The sequence below is a fragment of the Elephas maximus genome, chromosome 17 (genome assembly GCF_024166365.1).
Source record: "Elephas maximus indicus isolate mEleMax1 chromosome 17, mEleMax1 primary haplotype, whole genome shotgun sequence".
Taxonomy (NCBI): domain Eukaryota; kingdom Metazoa; phylum Chordata; class Mammalia; order Proboscidea; family Elephantidae; genus Elephas; species Elephas maximus.
Window position 1 is genome coordinate 62,301,080 of NC_064835.1, and position 26,423 is coordinate 62,327,502.

General features: G+C 37.3%; 1 protein-coding gene across 4 annotated transcripts in view; it reads right to left on the reverse strand.

The window, feature by feature from the left end:
* ALMS1 (ALMS1 centrosome and basal body associated protein) overlaps positions 1–26,423 on the reverse strand; it is a 187,270-nt gene that overhangs the window by 66,632 nt on the left and 94,215 nt on the right. For all 4 annotated transcript variants that reach the window (XM_049856194.1, XM_049856193.1, XM_049856195.1 and 1 more), the window contains 2 exons: positions 20,044–20,285; positions 12,338–12,463 (listed from right to left, as the gene is read on the reverse strand). In XM_049856194.1, the coding sequence (XP_049712151.1) occupies positions 12,338–12,463; positions 20,044–20,285 (368 nt within the window). The remainder of the gene's footprint in view (positions 1–12,337; positions 12,464–20,043; positions 20,286–26,423) is intronic.

A 26,423-nucleotide genomic window follows, 5' to 3' on the forward strand; every position in this document is an offset into this window, starting at 1 on the left:
CGCATACTCTGCACCACCATCCCTTGTCCTCCAAGAGAGGTGACTATGTCAGGTTCAGAAGGGAACGATAATTAGGTCTCTGAGAGCATTCAGCAGGTGAGCAAGAGAATTAACATCAGTGGAATTGAGAGTGCAGTTGAAAGACAGTGCAGCCCCACGCATGTGTGTGCACCAATGAGCACACGTGTGCTTATTTTCCTGCGTTTGTGCACAACTGTAGTACATGCAAGTGTGGATTTATGTTTGGGGCTAGATGAGAATTTGCTTTACTGTTCCAGAACACCTGGAACCTCCAGGCTTACCTGTTTACAGTTTATGATGTAAACAGTGCCACTTTATAGATGGTGTCCTTGTATACAACCCCAGTATTTGTAAACTGGCTCTGCTTACGTTCAATTGTAGATTTAACATCTCTACTTAGATGTGCTCTTTCTTAGACCTCTCCATTTCAGTAAATGACACCTCTATTTACCCACTTCCTTACTCTAAAAAACTAGAAATCATTCTTTTTACCTCTTTCTCCTTTACTCCTCACATTTTATTTACCACCAATTCCAGGAGGAACTATTTCCTAAAAGTAAGTTAACTGTGTCCACTTCTGTCCATCTCTATTGTCATTACTGTTTGATATCCTTTCTTTCACTAAAGCAGAGATACATTTTAAATAGAAGTTAGGGTCTAATACCTACATGTAAGATGAAAAAACATGCAGAGTCAAAAATCACCCTTGAAAGTTCCCTAGGAAAGCACCATGTTAAAATTGACATGTTTGCTCAATTAACCCCACAGAGTCCACTTTTTCCTCCAGGCTTGCAACATATCACTATGCCTGCATCTGAGTACCTGGTACCAGCTGACTACAGGCTACGTTGTATCAAAAAGACACTTCTTTAAACTCTAAAATCATGCACAGGGAAGCAAGATAACATGCTTATACTACAAAAGGCCAATGAAAACAGCAATGAACTGTTAGAAGGGAGGTTCCCCACCTCCCGTTTCAAAACTCCCTCAGGGTCATATACTTACAGAGGTAGAGTGCACAAAACACACTTTAAAATTCTCTCTTTTGTTAAATAAACTTGATTAAGTTAAAGGTAGTATAAGAATGCAAATGTATGCTAAAATTATTTATCACACTAAATACATTTTATTGTATTCTAGCCATCTGACTTAATTGCTTATGCGATCTTAGTTTCCTATGCTTCTTTCTCTTATTTTATGTTATTTTACTAATTTTATTTTCTTAAGAGTAATTGGTCAGCCATAAAGAGAAATCAAGTCCTGATGGATGCCACAACATGGATGAACCTTGAAAACTTCATGTTGAGCAAAATAAGTCAGCTGCAAAAGGACAAACGTTATATGATCTGACTTATATGAAAAGAGCAAATATACAGAAACCAAAAATTATCACTGGTTACCAGCGGTAGGAGGAAGGGGAAAAGTGGAGTCTTTGCTTAGGGAAATTGAGTTTATGTCAGTGGTGGTGGAATAATTTCAAGAACGATAGCGTGAACGGTTGTACACCTTAAAGAATGTAATCCACGTCACTGAATTACACGTGTATAAATTGTTGAACTGGCGTAAGTTTTGTTGCAGATATTTTCAGCACACACACACAAAACAGTAATTTAAAAGGTACTTAGTTTCAAAATTCTATTAGAGTTTTATAAAAACCTCTTTAACCTATATTTCTCTGATCATTAAGTCATGAATAAAATGATACTTTAGTCTCCTTCACTAAAGGAAGAAAAATACAATTAAATTGTTTTTTCTTTTCATGCCTTTCATTCCAAAACTTTGGGCATTATTTTTCTCACTTTGTAACTAAGTTTTCTAACTATTTAGACTAATGGCTACGTTAAACTGCCAGTCACTTTTGGAACTGCTTCATTTCTCATTCTGGAATTCTTCATTTTGATCCATCTCTTAGTAAGCTGGTTAAGTCTTTAAGTAAATTTTTAAAGAAGGTACCAGGATAAATACATTTTTTAGCTCCTAAATATTTGTGAGAATGCCTTTTTATTGCCGTATCACACAAATATGCACTTGGGTCAACAAATCCTTGAATTACATATTTTTCCTATTAAATACAGAATTTGTTCCATTTATGTCTGACATTTAGTATTTTAACGGGCACTTGATACTAGGATGAATTATCTTTTATGTCACTCTCTTTGTACTGTTGTTGGTTGCTGCTCAGTCGATTTCAACTCTTGGCAACTCCATGTATGCGGAGCAGATGTGCTCGTGCTCAGCGGGGATTTCAAGGCTGTGAGGTTTCAGAAGCAGAGCGCCAGGCCTCAGGGTAGGTTCCCACGCCAGCCTGTTAGAGCACTTAACCATTTCTGCCACCCAAGGACTCTGACATTTAGTATTTTAAAGAAATTCCGATCAGACTAGACTAACCCCCGTTATTTTTCTTTTTAACTGTTTGTTTATAGGACTTTCTTTCTTTTAACTTGTAATTTTTTTTTTTTTTTTTTAGCATGTGTCTCTGTCTTTTTCCTGATTTTTGCCTGGACTGTGCTGAGAATGTTCAATCTACATGAAAAAAAAAAAAAAAAAAACAGTTGCTGGAGTCATGGCGAACCCATGCATGTTAGAGTAAGATTAACAATGGATGATTTTTTAGAAATAGATCACCACGTCTTTCCTCTGAGGCTCCTCAATCTACATACTATACTCTTTTCTCCAGGAGAGGAACGTTTTCCTCAATTACACCTTTGAATATTAGTTGTATTCATATTCTTCTGCTTTCTTCCTCAGCTACAGCTATAATTCTTGGTTTGGTTTTGTTAGCTGTGTTTCTTATGTTTCTCATTTTCATTTTGGTTTTCTCTTCCCTCTGTATTCTTGGAGACTTTTTCACATTTGTCTTTTTGTTGTCGCGTTATAAGCGTTCTTTAGGTATGTTGGATATTGGTTGGTCCCTTATTGGATGTACAACTTACAAATATTTTCCTCTCATTCTGAGTTGTCTTTTCACTTTCTTGATACCATCCTTTGACACAAAAAAGTTTTAAAATTTGATGAAGTCCTATTTATTTTTCCTTTGTTGCCTGTGCTTTTGGTATCATCTAAGAAATCACTGCCTAATCCAAGGACGTTAAAAAAATATATATATACCTATGTCTTTTTTCTAAGAGTTTAATAGTTTTAATTGTTACATTTAGGTCTTCGGTACATTTTGAATTTTGATTTTCATACATGGTGTGAGTTAGGAGTCCAACTTCATTCCTGTGCATGTGGACATCCAGTTGTCCCAGCACTGTTTGCTGAAAACACTATTCTGTCCCCCACTGAATGGTCTTGACAATCTTGCTAAAGATCAATTCACTACAGACGTAAGGGCTTATTTCGGGACTCTCAATTCTGTACCGTTCTTCTGACAGAAGAACAATATCTTGATATCTGCAGCTCTGTAGTAAGTTTTAAAACTGAAAAGTCAGAGTCCTCCAGCTATGTTTTTTTAAAAATTGTTCGGGGTATTTGGTGGTCTCTTGCATTTCCATGAGAATTTTGGGATCAGCTTGTACATTTCTACAAAATAGGCAGTTGGAATTTTGATAGAAATGGAATTGAATCTGTAGATCAACTGGGGAGTATTCTCATATTAACAATAATAAGATTTCCAATCCATGAACACAGGATATCTTTCCATTTATTCAGGTCCTGCTTTAATTTCTTTCAACAATGTTTTCTAGCTTTCAGTGTACGAGTTTTGCGCTTCTTTTGTTAAATTTATTCCCAAGTAGTTTATTTTCTTTGCTGCTATTGTACCTAGAACTGTTTTCTTAATTTCACTTTAGAATTATTCATTGTGGTATAGAGAAACATATCTGATTTTTTAATACTAATCTTGTACCCTCTAGCCCTGCGCCATTCATTTAGTGGCTCTACAGGTTTTTTCTTGGGGAAGGGGAGGGAGTTCGTTTTTGTATGTGGGTTTCTTAGAGTTTTCTATACAGAAGATACTGTCATCAGCAAACACAGATAACTTTACTCCTTTCCACTCTGGGTGCCTTTCTTCCCCCTTCCCATTTTCTTTCCTAACTGTGCTGCATAGGACCTCCAGTACAATGCTGAAATGTTGAATAAAAGCAGTGAGAACAAATGAATCTTATTACTGATGTTAGAGAAAAAGCTTTTAGGTTTTCTCCATTAAGTATGAAGTAAGCTGGGAGTGAGGAATCTCCCTTCTACTTACTAGGCTGAGGAATGCCCCTTCTATTCCTAGCTCCTTGAGTGTTTTTGTCATGAAGCGGTGTGAGATTTAGTTTAATATGTACCAACCTTGTACTCTCAGGGTAAATACCACTTGGACATGGTATATAATCCTTTTCATATGCTGCTGTATTCCGTTTGCTAGTGTCTTATTGAGGACTTTTACATCTATATTCATGAGGAAGATTGTAGTTTTCTTGTGGTATCTTGTTGGGTTTTGGTATAATCGTTAATACTGGCCTCATAGAATGAGTTAGGAAGTATTCAATTGGTATTAAAACTTCTTTGAATATTTGGTAGAATTCCCCAGTGAAGTCATCTGGGTTTGAGGTTTCCATTGTGAGTAGTTTTTTGATTACTAATTCAATGTCTTCATTTGTTATAAGTCTATTCAGATTTTCCATTTCTTCCAGAGTTAGTTTTGACAGTTTATGTGTCTTTCTAGGAATTTGTTCTAGATGTCATCTATGTTATCTAATTTGTTGACACATAATTGCTTACAGTATTTCCTTATATTCTTTTATTTCTTAAGGTTTGTGGTGATGTCCCTTCTTTTTTTATTTTAGTAATTTCGGTCTTCTCTTATTTTTTCTTTTTGAGTGTAGCTAAACCGAAAAAAAAAACCATAAAAACCCACTGCCATTAAGTCTACTCCCACCCACAGTAACCCTGCAGGGCACAGTAGAACTGCCCCATGAGGTTTCCAAGGCTGTAAATCTTTATGGAAACAGATTGCCACATCTTTCTCCTGCAGAGTGGCTGGTGGGTTCAAACCACAGACCTTTTGGTCAGCAGTCAAGTGCTTAACCACTGACCCACCAGGGCTCCCTGAGTCTAGCTAAAGGTTTGTCAATTTTATGGATTTTTTCCAAGAACCAACTTTTGGTTTCACTGATTTTTTTCTCAAATGTTTTCTATCCTCTATTTCATTAATTTCCTAATTATTTGCTTCCTTCTAGCTTTCAGTTTAGTTTGCCCTTCCTTTAGAACTGCCCCATATGGTTTCCAACCAGTGGCTGGTAGATTTGAACCGTTGACCTTTTTTTGGTTAGCAGCTGAAGCTCGCCACAACTCTCAACTGCTGCACCACCAGGGCTTAATTCATATAAGAAAAAAATACACGGTAATGCGAAAATACATTTATATTGTTTTTTTTATCTTTACCTTTACTGGTGTTTTTTAAATTTTTTCAAGGCTATTGCTAAGCTGGGGTATGGAGGATGGTACGAGGGAAAGTTAAAATGCCACAAAGCTCATTTTTCTCACCAAAATTCAGCTTGTTTTTCTTGAATAAATGCCCTCTGGGTTGCTGCAAGACTTTGGTTAATTTCCAGAGCTTTGAAAAGTTGATTCTGACAATTTTTCCCAGTATTGTTATTGCTTTTATGGACGGGTAAATTTTTGAAGGTCTTCACCATTTTTGCTGATATAATCCAACCCCCCCTTTAGAAAAAAAATCTCAGCTAGTTCTCCTCCTATAGCTTTTGCTTCTGCTGACAGTGATTTATTAATATAAAAAATATTCCAGTCCCTACAATGAGCATCAGTGTATAGTTTTTTTTTTTTTTTTTTAAAAGGCATGATACTTACCTTCACAGGGCTTACAGTCCAATTAAGTGGGTTCTTGTATACTACTTAAGAATGTTAATGTGCCTATTAATACCTAAGATCTATCTCTTTGGGAGGCTATTTCCTTCACCTGGTCTATATATTATTATTTTATGAAAAAACTTTCATTCAAGAATCCTGTACCCAGCAAAATTGTCCTTTGAAAATGACATTGAAATTTGGACACTGCAAATAATCAAAAGCTGAGGGAATTCACTGCCACCAGACCTTCCCTAAAAGAAACATAAAAAGGAGTCTTCAGTTTGAAAGGTGAGGATACCAGACAGTAACTGTATGAAGAAATCAAGACCTTCAATAATGTGATTTCAAGGGCAAATATAAAGGTATTTTAAAAGGATTAAAAAAAAAAATTTTTTTTTTTTTTTTTTATACTGTGAGCAAGTGGGATTTATCCAGGAATGGAAGGGGAGCTTAACGTAAAAAAAATCTTGTCAGTTGTCACTGAGTCAGTTCTGACTCATGGAAACCCCATGTGAATGAAGGAAAAAAAAATCACATGATCATTTCGACTGACACAGAAAATGCATTTGATAAAATCCAACACCTTTACATGATAAGTATACTCAACAAACTAGGAATACAAGGGAAATGACCATGTGATTTTTAAAACTATGCTGCTGGATTCAGCTGGCCAGTATTTTTTGAATATTTTTGCATCTATACTCATAAAGGATGTTCATTGGTTTTCTTTTCTCATGGTGTCTTTGTCTGGCTTTGGTATCATGGTAATGCTAGCTTCATAGACTCTTTCAGCCAAATTTTTCTCAAAATGCTGCCTCAAAAAGTATTGGGACACTTGACCAGATTTCTATTGGTACATACATACATCCTGTCTTCTGAACTAGGAGCTGAGAATGAGAGAGGAATTGAAGATTTCCTACCTACAATCAATTGAGTGAGCTTGTTTTATTTCTGTTAGCCGACAGCCGTGTTTTAAAAAATCATAGCCTTCCAGGTAGTGAAAATTTATCCCAGTTTCTGTTTATAGGCTTAACAATCAATCCTAACATGTGGTGATATGAGCATTTTTGTGGTTCCCCACTGCCCCAGTGGCAACATACTGTGGAACTGCTGCTGTTGGTTAGCTGCTGTAGAGTTGACTGGACTCATGGCAACCTTATGTATACGTTGCAGACCAATTCGTTGCCCGGTCCTGCACCATCTTCATGATCCTTCCTATGTGTGAGTCCACTGTTGTGGCTATTGTATCAATCCATCTCACTGGGTTTTCCCTCATTTTCACTGACTCTCTACCAATCATGATGGCTTTTTATAGCCATTGGTCTTTCTTGATGACATGTCTAAAGTAAGTGAGCTGAAGTCTCAACATCCTTCTTCTAAGGGGCACTCTGGTTGTATTTCTTCTAAGACTGATTTGTTCATTCTTCTGGCCGTCTACAGTTTATAAAATATTCTTTGCTAATACCTCAGTTCGAATGCTTCAATTCTCCTTTTGTCTTCCTTTTCTGTTGTCCAGCTTTCGCATTCATACGAGGCCAATGAAAGAAAATACCAGGTCTTAGGCCGGGTGCATCTTAGTTATCAAAGTGACAACTTTGCTTTTTAAAAATTTAAAGAGGTCTTTTGCAGATTCGTCCAGTACAATACGTCATCTGATTTCTTGATTGCTGTTCCATGGGCACTGACTGCTGATCCATTAAAGTGAAATCACAGACAACTTCGATTTCTTCTTCATTTATCCTGATGTTGTTTATCAGTCCGGTTTTGAGGATCTTTGTTTTCTTCATGTTCACGTGTAATTCATATGAAAGACTATAGTCTTTTTTTAATTTAAATTTTAAGAAATATTTATATATATATACAATTTTATATATATATCTAAAATTGTGTGTGTGTGTGTGTATATATATATATATATATATACAACAAGCATATATATATATATAAAACACAACACTTGCCAACTCTCTGAAGACTGTGGTCTTTGACCTTCATCAGTAAGTGTTTCAAGTCATCTTCATTTTCAGCAAAACGTTGTGTCATCCGCATACTACAGGTTGTTAATGAGTCTTCCTCCAACCCTAATGCTGTGTTCTGCATATACTTCATCTTCCTGGATTATCTGTTCAGCCTACAGATTGGATAAGTAAGGTATAAGGATACAACCCTGCCCATACCTTTTCAAATTTTAAACCACACATTATCCTCTTGTTCTGACTGCCTCTTGATCTACCTCCAGGTTCTGCATAGCACAATTAAGAGTTCTGGAATTCCCATTCTTTGTAATGGTATCATTAATTTGTTATGATTCACATTGTCAAATGCCTTTGTGTAGTCAATAAAGCACAAGTAATTATCTTTCTGCTATTTTCTGCTTTCAGTCATGATCCACCTGACAACAGCAATGATATCTCTTGTTCTATGTTCACCTCTGAACCTGGCTTGAATTTCTGGCAGGTTCCTGTCAATGTACAAAATTGATCTGAAATGGACTGAAAATGCAATCAAGATGTTTTGATAATTACTGGTGACTGGAATGCAAAAGTTGGAAACAAAGAAGGATCAGTAGTTAGAAAATACAACCTTGGTGATAGAAATGATGCTGGAGATTGAGTAATAGAATTATGCAAGACCAACAACTTATTCATCAACAACTTATTCAACTTTTTTCCAACAACACAAATCATGACTATACACATGGACCATGCTGGAATGGATCACACAGGCATCAAATCAACTACATCTGTGGAAAGAGATGATAGAGAAGAGCTCAATATTATCAGTCAAGACAAAGTCAGGGACTAACTGTGGAACAGACCAGTAATGGTTCATGTGCAGGTTCAAGCTGAAGCTGATGAAAATCACAGCAGGTCCACGAGAGCCAAAATATGACCTTGAATATATTCCACTTAAATTTAGAAAACATTTCAAGAAAAGATTTGACATACTAAACACTAATGACTGAAGACCAGAGGAGTTGTAGAAAGACATCAATGAAATCAATGAAAGTAAAAGACATCAATGAAAGTGAAAGGCCATTAAATAGACAGGAAAAAGGGAAACTACCAAAAAGGATGTCAGGAAAGACTCTGAAACTTGCTCTTAAGCACAAAGTAGCTAAAGCAAACAAAAGAAACAGTAAAGTACAAGAGCTGAACAGAAGATTCCAAAGGGTTTATCAAAAGGACAAGTAAAGCATTATGAGGAAATGTATAAAAATCTGAAGTTAGAAAACCAAAAGGTAAGAACCGTGATCATCGTTTCTCAAGGTTAAAGAACTGAAGAGAAATTTGAAGCCTCGAATTGCATTACTGAAAGATCCTGGGGCAAAAAACTGAATGATGCAGGAAGCATCAAAGCAGATATAAGAAATACATAGGGTCACTGTATCAAAAAAAACTGGTTGATGTTCAACTACTTCAGGAAACAGCATATGATCAAGAACCAATGGTACTGAGAGAAGAAGTTCAAGGCACACACACTTCAAGTGACTGGCAAAAAATAAAGGTTCAAGAGTTGGCAGAATACCAATTGAGATGCTTCAACAAACAGATGCAACATTGGAAATGCTTACTTGTGTAGGTCAAGAAATTTGGAAAACAGCTACCTAGCCAACCGACTGAAAAGATCCATATTTGTGCCCATTCTAGAGAAAGGTGACCCAACAGAATGCAGAAATTATTGAACAATATCATTAATATCACCAAGTAAAATTTTTATGAAGACCATTCAAAAGTGGCTACAGCAGTACATTGACAAAAGAACTGCCAGAAATTCAAGACAGATTCAGAAGAGGAGGTGGAAGAAGGGATATCATCGCTGAAGGCAAATGGATCTTAGCTGAAAGCAGAAAATGCCAGAAAGATGTTTACCTGTGTTTTATTGACTATGCAAAGGCATTCGACTGTGTGGATCATAACAAATTATGGGTCACATTACAAAGAATGGGAATTCCAGAATACTTAATGGCGTTCATGAGGAGCTTGTACGTAGACCAAGAGGCAGTCATTTGAACAGAACCAGGGGATACTGCATGGTTTAAAGTCAGGAAAAGTGTGTGTCACGGTTGTATCCTTTCATTGATTCAATCTGTATGCTGAGCAAATAATCTGAGAAGCTGGACTATATGAAGAAGAACGGGCCATCAGGATTGGAGGAAGATTCATTAACAACCTGTGATAGATGGATGGCACTACCTTGCTTGCTGAAAGTGAAGGGGACTTGAAATACTTACCGATGAGTGTCAAAGACTATAACTTCAGTATGGATTACACCTCAACTTAGAAAGAAAACAAAAATTCCCACGACTGGACCAATAAGCAACATCATGAAAAAAGGTGAAAAGATTGAAGTTGTCAAGGATTTCATTTTACTTGGATTCACAACTGACGCCCATGGAAGCAGTGGTCAAGAAATCAAACGATGTATTGTACTGGACAAATCTACTGCAAAAGACTTCTTTAAAGTATTAAAAAGCAAAATGTCACTTTAAAGACTAAGGTGCGCCTGACCCAAGCCATGGTGTTTTCAATCTCCTCATGTGCATGTAAAAGCTGGACAGTGAATAAGGAGGACCGAAGAATTGATGCCTCTGAATTATGGTATTGGCGAAAAATATCGAATATACTGTCGACTGCCAGAAGAATGAACAAATATGTCTTGGAAGAAGTACAGTCACAATGGTCCTTAGAAGCAAGGATGGCGAGACTACATCTCACATACTTTGGACATGTTATCAGGAGGGACTAGTCCTTGGAGAAGGACATCATGCTTGGTAGAGAGTCAGCAAAAAAGAGGAAGACCCTCAATGAGATAGATTGACATGACGGTTGCAACAACAGGCTTAAGCGTAACAATGACTGTGAGGATGGTGCAGGACCGGGCAGTGTTTCATTCCGCAGTATGTACGGTTGCTGTGAGTCAGAACTGACTCAACGGCACCTAACAACAACAAAACTGTTGCAAAGTTGGATTTTTGGCAACTACTGTAATAAAAAGCAATAAATGACGGTGGTTATGGCCAATCCTGTTTCAAGGTTTGAGAAGTTATACAGTACTCAACAGCTAGACATATATCTCATTCGTAAGTAATTGTGATTATTTAAGAACAAAATAAAATGTTTTCTTTTAAAAAAACAAAAGCCAGAAAGAAATACCTAATGGTTTTGTTTATTAAGTTGTTACATGAAAACGATAGGTAATAATATCCTAATAACATTAGCTGTTTGAAAAAACAATACACGTAAATACTTACTGTTTTGATCTAACAATAAACAAAACTATGAGTTTTTTTGTCGGGGGATCCTAGGGGTGCTAAAAAAAAAATCACTGAAACACTAAAGGCACACTGTGAGCTGAGAAGAATCAGAAACCTCTGTCCTGGATGGAGTTCACTAACCCAAACAATTGTCCATAAAATTTTATTCATCAAATACTTATTAAATTTCAAGTACACATAATCTATCTGATCAACTAACTCAAACTCATCCAAACTGGAGATTGTGGAATGAAAAGCGCCATACTTTGGTGATGGGAAATTCGGCATTGATTAAGGGTAATCATTGTACAATGTGATTACCGTATTTTATGCAAATAACGCACAGCCTCCCCTGCCATGAGGTTATTTTTGTAAGGGTGTGTCATGGAATGAAGTATGTCCCCCCAAAATATCCGTCAACTTAGCTGGGCCATGAGTTCCAGTACTGTGTGACTGTCCACCATTTTATGTGATTTCCCTGTGTGCGGTAAATCCTATCACTGTGATAAAATAAGATTGATTAGCAGCAATTATGTTGATGAGGTCTACAAGATTAGGCAGTGTCTTAAGCCAATCTCTTTGAGATAATAAAAGACAGAAAGGAGCAGAGAGAAGACAGGGGAACCTTATACCACCAAGAAAGCAGTGCCGGGAGCAGGGCACATCCTTTGGACCTAAGGTTCCTGCACTGAGATGCTCCCAGACCAAGGGAAGACTGATGACAAAGACCTTCCTTCAGAGCTGACAGAGAAAGACTTCCCGTGGAGCTGGTGCCTGAATTCAGACTTCTAGCCTACTGGACTGTGAGGGAATAAACTTCTCTTTGTTAAAGCCATCCACTTGTGGTATTTCTGTTACAGCAGCACTAGATGACTGAGATAGTGTGCTAATTTTTTTTTTTCACAACAACATGTAGAAGAGGATTGACATGGCGGTGCTTATGAGGGTGCCTCGTGGTGTGGGGGAGGGCAGGCTGGCAAACAAATGCAGAGGGCATGCATTATTTGAGTAAAAAGTACAGTAATGTGATTGATATCACAAAGGGGTTAACCGACACATATCCTGAACTGGCAAATGTTATGTTATATATATTTTTATAACAATTAAAAATAAGTTATTTAAAATAAGAAAAAAAAGAAGAGCTTCATATTTCATTAATAGGTTAAAATAACATCAAATTTTCACATGTCATTCCAGAATCAACCAACCAATGTATAAGTAACATTTCAAAAAATAAAGTTTTGAATAATTTCTGCATAATACCTGAGTGGGAGCTCTCAAGAGTGGTATCTGATTTAGCATCCGGAAGCTGAGGAATTTTTTCCAGTTGGGGAACATAGTACATCTTTGTACTTCCAGAAGGCTTATATGGCAACAGTGAAGGCTGGGCTAAGGAAGTAAAGATCAAAACAAAAGTATTAATTTATTGAACAAATACTGAGTGCCTACCATATGCCCTGAGATATATCACTGAATCAAAGAGAAAAGTATCTCTGCCTCCAAGAGGAAACAGCATTCTATTGGAGGGCGAAATACAGTAAATAATTAACATAAGAAGTAAACTGTCTAGTAATTTAATAGCTTATAGGTGTTATGGGAAAAAAAAGAACAATTAGAAAATGCTGAACAAGGCTGGGCGTACTGGGGAAATTGCAGACACGCAGTTTTCAATAGGGTGGTCAGGACAGGTTTCACCAAGAAGATGAGTTTTTAGGAATTCATTCCATACATAGATGACTTTAACTGAAAAACACTTTACCTTATATTGAACCAAAACCTGGTCGCTGTTCACTACTACTATTGGTCTTATGGTCTTAATTCTGCCCTCAAAGCCACAGAAAATAAGTCTAACTCTCTTTTGTGTGACAGATCTTCAAAACAAAAGTTTCTTGATATTTCCTTGATAAAAGTAATAAATTCTCAATATTAAGAAAATACACAATAGACAAAGTTCTACCATTCAAAGATAACTACTATTAACATTTTAATGCATTTCTTTCCAGTTTTCCTTCTCTGTTTCTTATTTGTTTACACAGCTGTCTGCATATAATCAAAACCAAACCCACTGCGTTACGTTGATTCTGACTCTATAGGACAGAGTAGAACTGCAGTTTCCAAGGAGCAGCTGGTGGACTTGAACTGCTGACCTTCTGGTTAGCAGCCAAATGCTTAACCACTGTGCCACCAGAGCCATGTCTGCATATAGTGTGCATAATATGGACTTCAGCATTTCTGCTTTACATTTATAATTAAAAAAAAAATGTATTTCCTATTCTTCACCTTTTTCATATGACCATATACCACAGATTAACTAAATGTACTGAACCCTTTTTCCAATGTTCAAAATTTAGGTTGAGCTCAAATTTTCAATTATAAAGAATTCTGTACATAAAGATTTTCCTGTTTACAGCACACCCACTTTCCCTCCTGCCACCCTATCTCAGTTAAATTCTCTGATCACAGAGTGAAAAATTATACCATTTATAAAGCTAGCTTTTTTTTTTTAATGCTAACTGTAAACTGCTTTCTAAAATGTCTGTTCCAATTTACCCTTCTCCAACAGTACAATTATAGTCTTAAAAAAAAAAATTCCTTGTTAGTGGAAGTAAATGGAATTCCATTGTTTACTTTTGTACTGATCTGAGTTTTATAGAGGTTGAATCTTTTTCTATGTACTTGTTAATCATGCATGTTGCTCTTTTTGGAAATCATCTGTTTATGCCCTTTGCCCATTTAATAGAACATTGGAATACTGGTATTTCTCTTTCATGGTGTGGCGGAAACTGCTAAATGTCCCCTGGTTTCCCCCCTCCACCTTTTTTTTTCTATTAGTGATAGAACTTCCTGATATTCAGTTGCGCACATAGCCACCCACCCATGTACTTTATTTTCCAACCTCCCTTGAAACCATATATGGACATGTAATTAAGTTTACGCCCACGGGATGAGAGTGAGAATAATGGGTGCAGGCTCCAGGCATCACATAAAAGCCCTTCACTTCCTAGGGACTGCAGATTATGATTGCTGCAGCAGCCACTTCAGACCCAGAGACAGAAGTCACACTGCAAGGATACCAGAGCCGCCAGACAGGAAGCAGAGCTACCTGCCCTGGACCACTAACCTGCGTTTTGGAAGTTTGGTGATAAAACAGCTTATCATTTATTCCAATATACACTCCATAAGCAATCCGTCAGTTAATCTTAAATCCAATGAAGCTACCACTTACTACCTTTGTGACCTTGAATAAATCACCCTTTTTTTGGCCTCATTTTCCTTACCTACAAGCTGGGCATCATAACAATACCTACCTCATGGGGTTGTTGTGAAAATTTAAATGAATTAAAAAACATAAAATGTATCAAACAAATTGTGATGTGTGTAAAGTGCTCAGTTCTTCCAATCTCCCTCTTGCCTAATAAGTAACAAATTTAGTCAAATAGCACTTACTATATAATTCTTATTTTTCTCATTGTGATGCCTCCTTTATCACTCATTAAACTCAATTAAAACAAGGTTCATGTCTTTGCTTTCTACTCCAGTTCACTGATACAGCTACATATATTCAGGCTAGTACTACACTTTAAATTCGGCTGCTACTATAATAGTTTTCTTCTGTTACTCTTCTTTTCCCAAATTTATTTCGTTATTCTTCCTGATGAACATTAAAATCAACTAAACGAGTATAAAAGAACAATTTCATTAGAATTTTGAGAATTGTTAGAATATAAATTAATTGGGGAATAAATAAAAGCTTTACAATATCCAGTCTTCCCATTTAGAAACATACTCTTCTCTCAATTTCAACCTTCTTTCAAAAAGTGCTCTTCCAACAAAGTGGGAAGCCTCACACTACCTAATTTTAGAATGTATTATACTGCCACAGTAGTCAAAACTGCCTGGTACTGGTATAACAACAGATACATAGACCAACAGACAGAACTGAGAATCCAGACATAAATTCATCTACTTATGAGCAGCTGATATTTGACAAAGGCCCAAAGTTCCTTAGTGGAGGAAAAGACAGTGTCTATAACAAATGGTGCTGGCATAATTGGATATCTATCTGCAAAAAAATGAAACAAGGCCCATATCTCATGCCACATACAAAAACTAACTGAAAATGAATCAAAGACCTAAATATAAAATCTAAAACAATAAAGATCATGGAAGAAAAAATAGGGACAATGCTAGGAGCCCTAATACATGACATAAACAGTATACTTAACATTACTAACAATGCACGAACACCAGAAGAGAAACTAGATAACTGGGAGCTCCTAAAAATCAAACACTTTATGCTCATCCAAAGACTTCACCAAAAGACAACCTGGGAAAAAATTTTTGGTTACGACAAATCTGATCAGCGTTGAATCTCTAAAACCTATAAGATACTGCCAAACTTCAACAAGAAAAAGACAAATAACCAATTAAAAAATGGGCAAAGGATATGAACAGGCACTTCACCAAAGACGACATTCAGGCTGCTAAAAGATATATGAGGGAACACTCACGATCATTAGTCATTACAGAAATGCAAATCAAAACTACAATGAGATACCACCTCACCCCAACAAGGCCAGCATTAATCAAAAACACAAAATAATAAATGTTGGAGAGGTTACGGAGAGACTGGAACACTTATACACTGTGGTGGGAATGTAAAATGGTACAACCACTTTGGAAATCAATTTGGTGCTTCCTTAAAAAGCTAAAAAAGAACTACCACATGATCCAGCAATCCCACTCCTTAGAATATATTCTAGAGAATTAAGAGCCCTCACACGAATAGATATATGCATACCCATGTTCACAGCAGTGCTGTTTACAAGAGCAAAAAGATGGAAACAACCAATGTGCCCATCAAGGGATGAATGGATAAACAAATTATGGTATATTCACACAATGGAATACTATGTATCAATAAAGAATAATGATGAATCCGTGAAACATCTCATAACATGGGGGAATCTGGAAGGTATCATGCTGAGTGAAATTAATCAATTGCAAAAGGACAAATGTAGGAGACCACTATTATAAGAGCTCAAGAAAAGATTTAAACACAGAAGAAAATATTCTTTGATGGTTATGAAGGTGGGGAGGGAGGGAGAGGGGTATTATTCACTAACTAGACAGTAGACAAGAATTATTTCAGGTGAAGGGAAGGACAACACACAATACAGGGGAAGTGAGCACAACTGGACTAAACCAAAAGCTAAGAAGTTTCCTGAATACAACCAAACACTTCGAGGGACAGAGTAGCAGGGACGAGGGTCTGGGGACCACGGTTTCAGGGGACATCTAGGTCAACTGGCATAACAAAATGTATTAAGAAAACGTTCTGCACCCCACTTTGGTGAGTGGCATCTGGGGTCTTAAAAGCTAGCAAGCAGTCACCTAAGATGCATCAATTGGTCTCAAGCCACCTGGAGCAAAGGAGAATGAAGAACACGAAAGACACAAGGAAAATATGAGCCCAAGAGACAGAAAAGGCCACATAAACCAGAGACTCCATCAGCCTGAGACAGGAAGAACTAGACAGGGAACGCAACAGAGAAACCCTAATGGAGCAGGAGAAAAGTGAGATGCAGAGCTCAAATTCTAGTAAAAAGAACAGACTTAATCGTCTGAATGAGACTGGAGGGACCCCAAAAGACATGAACCCGAGACTCTCTGTTAGCCCAGAACTAAAACCATTCCTGAAGCCAAATCTTCAGACAAAGATTAGGCTGGACTATGAGACGTAAAATGATACTGACGAGGAGTGTGCTTCTTAGCGCAAGCAGACACGTGAGACTATGTGGCCAGCTCCTGACCAGAGGCGAAAACAGAAGGCAGAGGGGGACAGCAGCTGGTTGAATGGACAGGAAATACAGAGTGGAGAGGAGGAGTGTGCTGTCAGATGGTAGGAAGAGCAACCAGGGTCACATAACAATGTGTGTGTAAGTTTCTGTATGAGAAACTGACTTGAATTATAAACTTTGACTTAAAGCACACAAAAAAAAGTGTTCTTCCCTTCTCTATCTCTAAATGAAAGATTTGCATTTCCCTCATATACTGTTGTTGTTAGCTGCCATGAGTTGGCCCCCAACTCATGCCAACTCCATGCACAACAGACCAAACACTGCCCGTTTCTGCGCCATCTCCATGATCAGTCGTGGATCGAATCATTGTGATCCACAGGGTTACTTCATGTACATGTTATAAAATTCTTGTTTAGGTTATTCTGAGTACTTTACGGGGCTTTATTATTCATATGAATAGAATTTTGAACACTGTAACTGCCTTTATATCACTAAGAATCATTTTGTCAATCTTGACAGTTCCATCAATAGGCAACGGGCTCTACATTATTAGTAAAGACCCTGCTTCCAACCAAGGAACCCACTTCATACTGAAGAAACGAGACAAAAGGTTGATACCTAGAAGGATTCCCTGTTCTTACCATATGTTTTATCATTCTCAAGTATGCTAAGCCTAAAAAAAAAAAAGTGAGCGATTTACTAAAAACTGTTATGGCACAAGCTGGGGAGCACCATTTTCTGAGGCTGGGATGCTATCTTATTGGTTATGCTCAGAATCGTATGTGGTACTTGCCTATCCCACAGACAGAATGTATGCATTCGAGAAGAAAAGTAGAAGCCTTTTTAGAATCTTTTTAGAAATAAGAGAAGGACATTTTCACCAGCAGACAGGAACCATCTAGCCATTTTATACTTCTTATGCCATGAAAGTAATGCATGGAAAAGGATGCCATCGTGCTCACTGGAACTATGATTGGCCTGAATCATCAGGGAGCTATGTGGTTGCTGTTGTGTGCTGTTGAGTCGATTCCGACTCACAGTGATGTACAGGACAGAGTATAACTGTTCCATAAACTGTTCCATAGGGTTTCCTAGGCTGTAATCTTTATGGTAGATCACCAGGTCTTTTCTCCCTCGGAGTGGATGGTGGGTTCTAAGTGCCAACCTTTCAATTAGGAGCTGAGTGCTTAGCCATTGTTCCACTGGGGATCCTTGTACCAGGGAGAAATAAGGTTACCTTAATAAAATGAGGTCAGTAGGAGTACGGCCAGCACCTAGGGAACCACCTTACCATGACAGAAGTTAACAAAAAGTTACCTTAAACTTATACATGCAGGGCTAGTAAGGTCTCAGACTACTCAGCAATGGCTGAAGTCCAGAGGAACAAAAATGTGTAGAGGAGGGAAGAATTTAAACAAAGGGGGAAAAAAGGGCCTAGTCCCCCTTTTATTTAGTTGTTACTGTAGCTGTAATTGTTAGATTATTAATGTATTCATTTTAGTTCTCTACCTCTTTATATAAAGTTTGGTAGTTGTGATGGTTAGTTTTATGTGTCGACTTGGCTAGGCTATGTTGTTGCTGTTGTGTGCTGTCTAGTCTATTCCAACTCATAGCGACCCTACAGGACAGAGTAAAACTGCCCTATCAGGTTTCCAAGGAGCAGCTGGTGGATTCGAACTGCCGATCTTTTGATTAGCAGCCAAGCTCTTAACCACTGTGCCACCAGGGCTCCAGCGGGTAGAGTCATGTGTTTAATATACTATTCTTTGAACTTTAAAATATTCTCATATTAAAAAAAGCTGTACTAAATGTTACTTTTGATTGACAGTACTAAAGGTATTAAAATTAAAATTATTAGTAATATTAACACAGTATTAAAAATAATACTGTATTTAGTAAATGCTAATCTTTTAAAGGAGCATTTTCTCCCAGGCGCCTGTATGTAAAGTCTATATAGCCTGATTCATTTGATGCAAGCAGAGGTTTAAAATACGTTTTCAGAGTTAGGTTAGCCATTGCAACAGCTAACTGACACATAAAGGTGTTCTTTGTGGGGTAATTTATTTAACTGTATGTTGTTTTGTATACTTTTATTTTACAATAAAAACGTTTTAAAAATATAACATTCCATCTTAACATAATAAATGTACTTACTTAAATTAAATTCAATGTACTTTAAAACCTGAACCAAGCAATTTTCTTTCATGTATACATATTCCATTGATATCTGCAGATGGATGTGTTTTGCATAAGTAGGAAAACTTAAAATACACTTTTAATAGATTATATAGTGTGTTTGTGTATATATACATGTATACCCTCAGTGGAAAGCGATCTGGGCCACCCTCAGGCCTGGCTCATAAAAGCCTCCGACATGTATACCTTTATGCTCTTTGTCCCTTCCACTTGACTGGGATAGTAAATTCAAAGTAACGTTGGGTTCCACATTTTGAAGACAGCAGTCAGAGTCAACTTGGGTCCCTGGCGATTGTTTCATGAGCAAGAAATAGCAAACTGTTGTTGTGTTTGCACTATTATATATTTCTGCATCTATTTATTACAACACCTAACATTACTATAATGCAAAACCAAAAACCAAACCCACTGCCATCGAGTCAATTCCAACTCATGGCAACCATATGGAACAGAAAAGAACTGCCCCATAGTGTTTCCAAGGAGTGGCTGGTGAAGTCAAACTGCCAACCTTCTGGTTAGCAGCCAAGCTCTTAATCGCTGTACCACCAGGGCTATAATACAAGATGTCAATATTCACCTGCCCACTTAAAAGCAGACCTCTATAGTTTTTAGTATAGTTTTTAATTTTTATGAACTTTTTGAATTATCACAAGTATCATGAGATGAAAATATGTTAACCACAAGAAACATAAGTTCCATAAAAAAATTTTTTTTAATATATACTGTTAATTCATAGAAATATAATAAATCATAGTCGACACTAAAACATAATTCAGGTAAAACATAATAAATCATACTTTCTTCGTAGCTATATAAGTAAGAGATGCATATAATTATGGTAGATCCTAATGTTTAAATTACAATTTGGTTTTCTGACTAGAAAGCCATAGTTCAATAATAAATCACAAATTTCTGAGATAGTTACAAATGGAAGCTGGCATTATGAACTAAAACGCGATCACATTCTCTTACCATCTGTGCCACGAGAGGTAGTGATCTGTTGGACTGAAGATGATGAAGCAAACTTGATGGGAACTTTGTATACCTGCTGAGGATGGGACTCTGGAATTTTACGTCCGCGATCTTCAGTATTAATAAAAATCTCAGATGAAAAGGAGGTCTTCTCTGGGCTCTCTGTTGTTATCTGAGTGACAGCATCGGATGATAATCTTCCAGATACGGCAGAAGACGGGGTTCTTATCTCCTCTGGGGGTCTAAACAATAGAGATAGGACACAGCAGGCTATACCCTTGGCCTGTCATACACCAAAACTTCTTTCCAAAAGTGCCTTTAAGGGCTATTTAAGTAGCTATAAAAATATTTAATGAAATTATATCAACCTCAAAAGCATAAGGTACTTCCCAAACACGTTTTGTCTTTTTAGATACTTAATATACCTAGAACTTGCATGAATTCATTTTCATCTATTTTAAAACCTACTTTTAATTTCAAATTAAAGTATATTATATATTATATACAGTACATTATATATTATGTAGAGTATATTATATATAAATTATATTATAATTAAATTATATAATTTAGCTGTGTAAGGGGACTTTGCAGTTGAAATAAAAATATATTCATTTATTCTTTTTAATTACTGGAAGTCTACCATGAATTAAGAGACTATGCTAAATGCTTGGAGTATACAAAGATAAACAAGAACACAGCCTTTCCCTCAAGGAGTTTATATGCCAACAAGGGAATCAGAGGTTTTCAAGGTTGTAAGCATGTATTAAGATTAGAGCAAATTTAAATTAAAAAAGAATGCGAGAAATAAATAATTGAATAAGTAATCAGTGAAAAAAGACAAATCTTGCTTAAGAAAGAATTCGAAATAACGTACATAGATACCCGCTTCTCTCCAAGAGGTGAAGCTTAACCCGCTCATCATGGCTTGAGTATGGGTTAAGCTTGGCGACTGGACTCCAGAGAACAGAGTATAAAAAGGGAAAAACTGTAACTTTACAACGGAGAATCTGCATGAACACTGCCTTACCCATGTGATCAAAGTTAACATCACCAGTGATGACATGTTGATATCATATACATTCTGCTATAATGTAATCAAAAGGTACTTCACCTCTGTGATATTCTTTTCAAAACTCTTAATGCCAGTCTCATCATGGAAAAAAAATAAAAACAAAGAACACCAGACAATCCCAAATTGAAGGATGTTCTATAAAATACCTTAGCAATACTCCTCAAAACTATCAATTGATGAAAAACAAGGGAAGAATGAGAAACTGTCACAGACCAAAGGCGGTGAAGAAAACCTGACAACAAAATACAATGTAATATCCTGGATTGGGTTCTGGAACAGAAAAAGGACATGAATGGAAAACCTGGTGAAATACTGGAGTTCAGTTAATAAACCAAACCCGTGTGAGTTTAGTTATCAGTAGTGTACAAATGCTGGTTTCTTAATTTTGACAAATGTACCATGGTAATGTCAGAGGTTAACAACAGGAAAAACTGGGCAAGGAGAGATGGGAACTCCCTACTATGAGTTTAACTGTTCTGTAAACCTAAGATTATTATTTTTTTTAAGTTTATTTTTTAAAAACGGAGTAGCATTGTATTGGAGTAACATCTATATTATAAAAACAGAAATTCTGAATTCTCTATCCTCTGCCTACCATTCACTGATTAAAAATGACAATTATGAGAAAAGGCCAGTCCCATTTGTGAACGTACATGCAAAAATCCTAAACAAAATGTTAGCAAACCTAGTACATGTGCACGCATGCTTGCTTGCTCTCACTGTACACATGTATGTGTGTATGTGTGTACCCCATCAAGATGACTTACCCCGAGACTATAGGGTTAGTTAACATGCAAAGGTCAACCAACGACAACACCAAACGCATGTGAGGATGTAGAGCAACAGGAAGTTTCATTCATTGCTGGTGGGAACGCACAATGCTACAGCTACTTGGGATGACAGTCTGGGAGTTTCTTACAAAGCTAAACACAGGTTTACTATACAATTCAGCAACTGTGCTCCGAGGTATTTACCCAAATGAACTGAAAATTCATGTTCACATAAAAACCTGCACACAAATTTTAAGGGCAGCTTTATTTGTAATTGTCAAAAATTGGAAGCAACTGAGATGTGCTTCAATAGGTGAATGGACAAACAAATCGTGGGGTATTTATCCAGTGATAAAAATAAATGAGCTATCAAGCTACAAAAAGACATGCAGGAACCATAAATACATATTACAAAGTGAAAGAAGCCAGTGCGAAAAAGACACACACTGTATGATTCCACCTTTATGAAATTCTGGAAAGGAAAAACTAGACAGACAGTAAAAAGATAGTGGTTTTCAGGGTTTCAAGGGAGAAAGGAAGGGATGAATAGGTGAAGCACAGGGCATTTTAAGGCAGCAAAACCATTCGGCATGATACTGTAATCATGGATGCAAGGCATTACCAACAGGACTGTACAACATAAACAGTGAGCCCTAATGTAACAAACTTTAGTTAATAATAATGAATCAAAACTTTAAACTATAAAGATCATGGAAGAAAAAATAAGATCAACAGTAGGGGCATAATATATGGCATAAATAGGATACAAACTGTAATTAACAATACAAAAAAAAGAAGATAATCTAGAAAAAAGGGATCTCCTAAAAATTACACTTATGACCATCAAAAGCCTTCACCAAAAGATAAAAAGAGGACAGGCAGGCTGGGAAAAAACTTTCAGCTACAACATATCCAACAAGGGTGTAATCTCTAAAATCTAAAAAGATACTACAACACCTCAACAGCAAAAAGAAAAATAATCCAATTTAAAAAAACGGGCAAAGGATATGAACAGAAGTGTCTACTTCACCAAAGAAGACATTCAGGTGGCTAACAGACACTTGAGGAAATGCTCAGGATTAGCCATTAGAGAAAAGCAAATCAAAACTACAATGAGATGCCATCTCACCAGACATTACTGGCATGAATTAAAAGAACGAAAATAACAAATGTTGGAGAGGTTGTGGGGAGATTGAACTCTTATACACTGCTTGTGGGAATGTAAAATGGTACAATCACTATGGAAAACACTATGGTGCTTCCTTAAAAAGCTAGAAAGAGAAATACCTTATGATCCAGCAATCCCACTCCTAGGAATGTATCCTAGAGAAATAAGTGTCGCAAGAAGAATAGACATATGCATACCCATGTTCACTGCAGCATTATGCACAACAGCAAAAAGATGGAAACAACCTAAGTGCCCATCAACAGATGAATGGATAAACAAATCATGGTATATACACACTACGGAATACTATGCAACACTAAAGAACAATGATGAGTCCTCGAAATGTCTCACAACATGGATGAATCTACAGGGCATTATGGTGAGGGAAATAAGTCAATCACAAAAGGACAAATACTGTATGAGACCACCATTACAAAAACTCATGAAAAGGTTTACACACAGAAAGAAATAATCTTTGATGGTTACAAGGGAGGGGAGGGTGGGGAGGTGGAATCACTAGATAGTAGATAAGTGAAAACTTTGGTGAACGGAAAGACAGTACAGAATACAGGGGAAGCCAGCACAACTTGATCAAGACAAAGTCATAAAAGCTTCATAGACACATCCAAACTCCCTGAGGCACTGAGTTACTGGGCTGAGGGCTAGGCAACAAGGTCTCAGGGGACACCTAGGTCAACTGGCATAACATAGTTCATAAAGAAAATGTTCTACATCTCACTTTGGTGAGTAGCATCTGGGGTCGTTAAGAGCTTGGAAGCAGCTGTCTAAGATACATCTACAAGGGCCATTCCATCTGGAGCAAAGGAGAATGAAGAAAACCAAAGGCACAAGGGAAATGCTAGAACAAAGGAAAAATGGACTACATGAACCGAAGCCTCCATTAGCCTGAGCCCAGAAGAACTAGGCTAACACCACCAGCCACTCTGATAGGTGTTACAATACAGGGTCCTGGAGAGATCAGGATCAAAACGTAAAATAAAATTCAAATTCACGCACACACACACACACACGCACAAGACCAGACTTACTGGTGTGACAGAGACTGGAAGAACCCTGAAACTATGGCCCCTGGGCACCCTTTGAAATCAGAATTGAAGTCACTCCTGAAGTTCACCCTTCAACCAAAGATAAGCCCATTGCCATGAGTCGATGCCAACTCATAGTGACCCTATGGGGCAGAGCAGAACTGGCCCAGAGGGTTTCCAAGGAGCGGCCTGTGGATTCGAACTGAAGTCCTTTTGATAAATAACTCCTAGACAGGTCTAAAAAACAAACAATAATACACCTGAGGAACATGCTTCGTAGTTCAATCATGTTGTTAGGTGTCATCAGTAGGTTCTGACTCATAGCAACCCTATGTACAACAGAACAAAACGCTATCCAGTCCTGTGCCATCTTCACAACTGTTGCTGTGTTTAAGCCCAACTGTTGCAGCCACTGTGTCAATCCATCTCATTGAGGGTATTCCTCTTTTCTGATCATCCTCTACCTTACCCTCCTGATAACACGTCCAAGTCTCACCATCTTCGCTTCCAAAGAGCACTCTGGTTGTACTTCTTTTAAGACACGACTTATTCGTTCTTCTGGCAGTCCATGGTATATTCAACATTCTCCACCAGCACCATAATTCAAAGGCATTAATTATTCTTCAGTCTTCCTTCTTCACCGCCTAGCTTTCACATGCATATGAGGTGACTGAGAATATTATGACTTGGGTCAGGCACACCTTAGTCCTCAAAGTGACATTCTTGCTTTTCAACACTTTAAAGAGGTCTTTTGCAGTAGATTTGCCAAATGCAATACATCATTTGATTGCTTGATTGCTGCTTCCATGGGCATTGATTGTGGATCCAAATAAAATGAAATCCTTGACAACTTCAATATTTTCTCCATTTATCATGATGTTGCTTACTGGTCCAGTTGTGAGGATTTTTGTTTTATGGTGAGGTGTAATCCACACTGAAGGCTGTAGTCTTTGATCCTCTTCACTTTCAGCAGGCAAGGTTGTGTCATCTGCATATCACAAGGTTGTTAATAAGTCTTCTTTCAATCCTGATGCTTCATTCTTCTTCATATAGTCCAGCTCCTTGGATTATTTCCTCAGCATACAAACTGAATAAGTATGGTGAAAGGATACTACCCTGATACCCCCCTTTTCTGATCTAGAACCACGCAGTGTCCCCTTTTGTTGTGTTCAAATGGCTGCCCTTTGGTCTATGTACAGGTTCTTCATGAGCAAAATTAAGTGTTCTGGAATTCCCATTCGCTGCAATGTTATCCACAATTTGTTACAATCCACATAGCTGAATGCCTTTGCATAGTCAATAAAACACAGGTAAACATCTTTTTGGCATTCTCTGCTTTCAGCCAAGAGTCATCTGACATCAGCAATGCTATCCCTCATTCCATGTCCTCTTCTGAATCTGACTTGAATTTCTGGCAGTTCTCTGTCAATCAACGTACTGCTGCAACCATTTTTAAATTGTCTTCGGCAAAATTTTACTTACAACTGTTATTGGTGATATTGTTTGGTAATTTCCACATTCTGTAGGATCACCGATATGGATACAAATATGCTCTCTTCCAGCAGGTTGGTCAGATAGCTCTCTTCAGAATTTCTTGACATAGATGAGAGAGCACTTCCAGCACTACATCTGTTTCTTGAAACATCTCAATTAGTATTCCATCTATCCCTCGAGCCTTGTTTCTTCCCAATGCAGCTCGGTCTTCCTTCAATACCATCGCTTTTTGACCATATGCTATCTCCTGAAATGGTTAAACGTCGACTAATTCTTTTTGGTACAGTGACTGTGTATTCCTTCCATCTTCTTTGGATGCTTCCTGTGTCGCTCAATATTTTGCCCATAGAATCTTTCAATATTCCAACTCGAGGCTTGAATTTTTTCTTCAGTTCTTTCAGCTTGAGAAATATCTAGTGTGTTCTTCCCTTTTGGTTTTCTAACCCCAGGTCTTTGCACATTGCATTATAATACTTTGTCTTCTTGAGCCACCCTTTGAAACCTTCTGCTTAGCTCTTTATTATTTTTTCCAATCGCTTTAGGTACTCTTATGTTTAAGAAGCAAGTTTCAGAATCTCTTTTGACATCCATTTTGGTCTTTCTTTACTGTCTTTTTATAACCTTCTGCTTTCTTTATATATGATGTCCTTCATGTCATCCCACAACTCATCTGGTCTTTTGACATTAGTGTCCAATGCGTTAAATCTATTCTTGAGGTCTTCAAATTCAGACGGGATACACTCAAGGTTGTATTTTAGCTCTTGTGGACTTGTTTTAATTTTTTTCAGCTTCAGCTTGAACTGGCATTTGAGCAACCGACGGTCTGT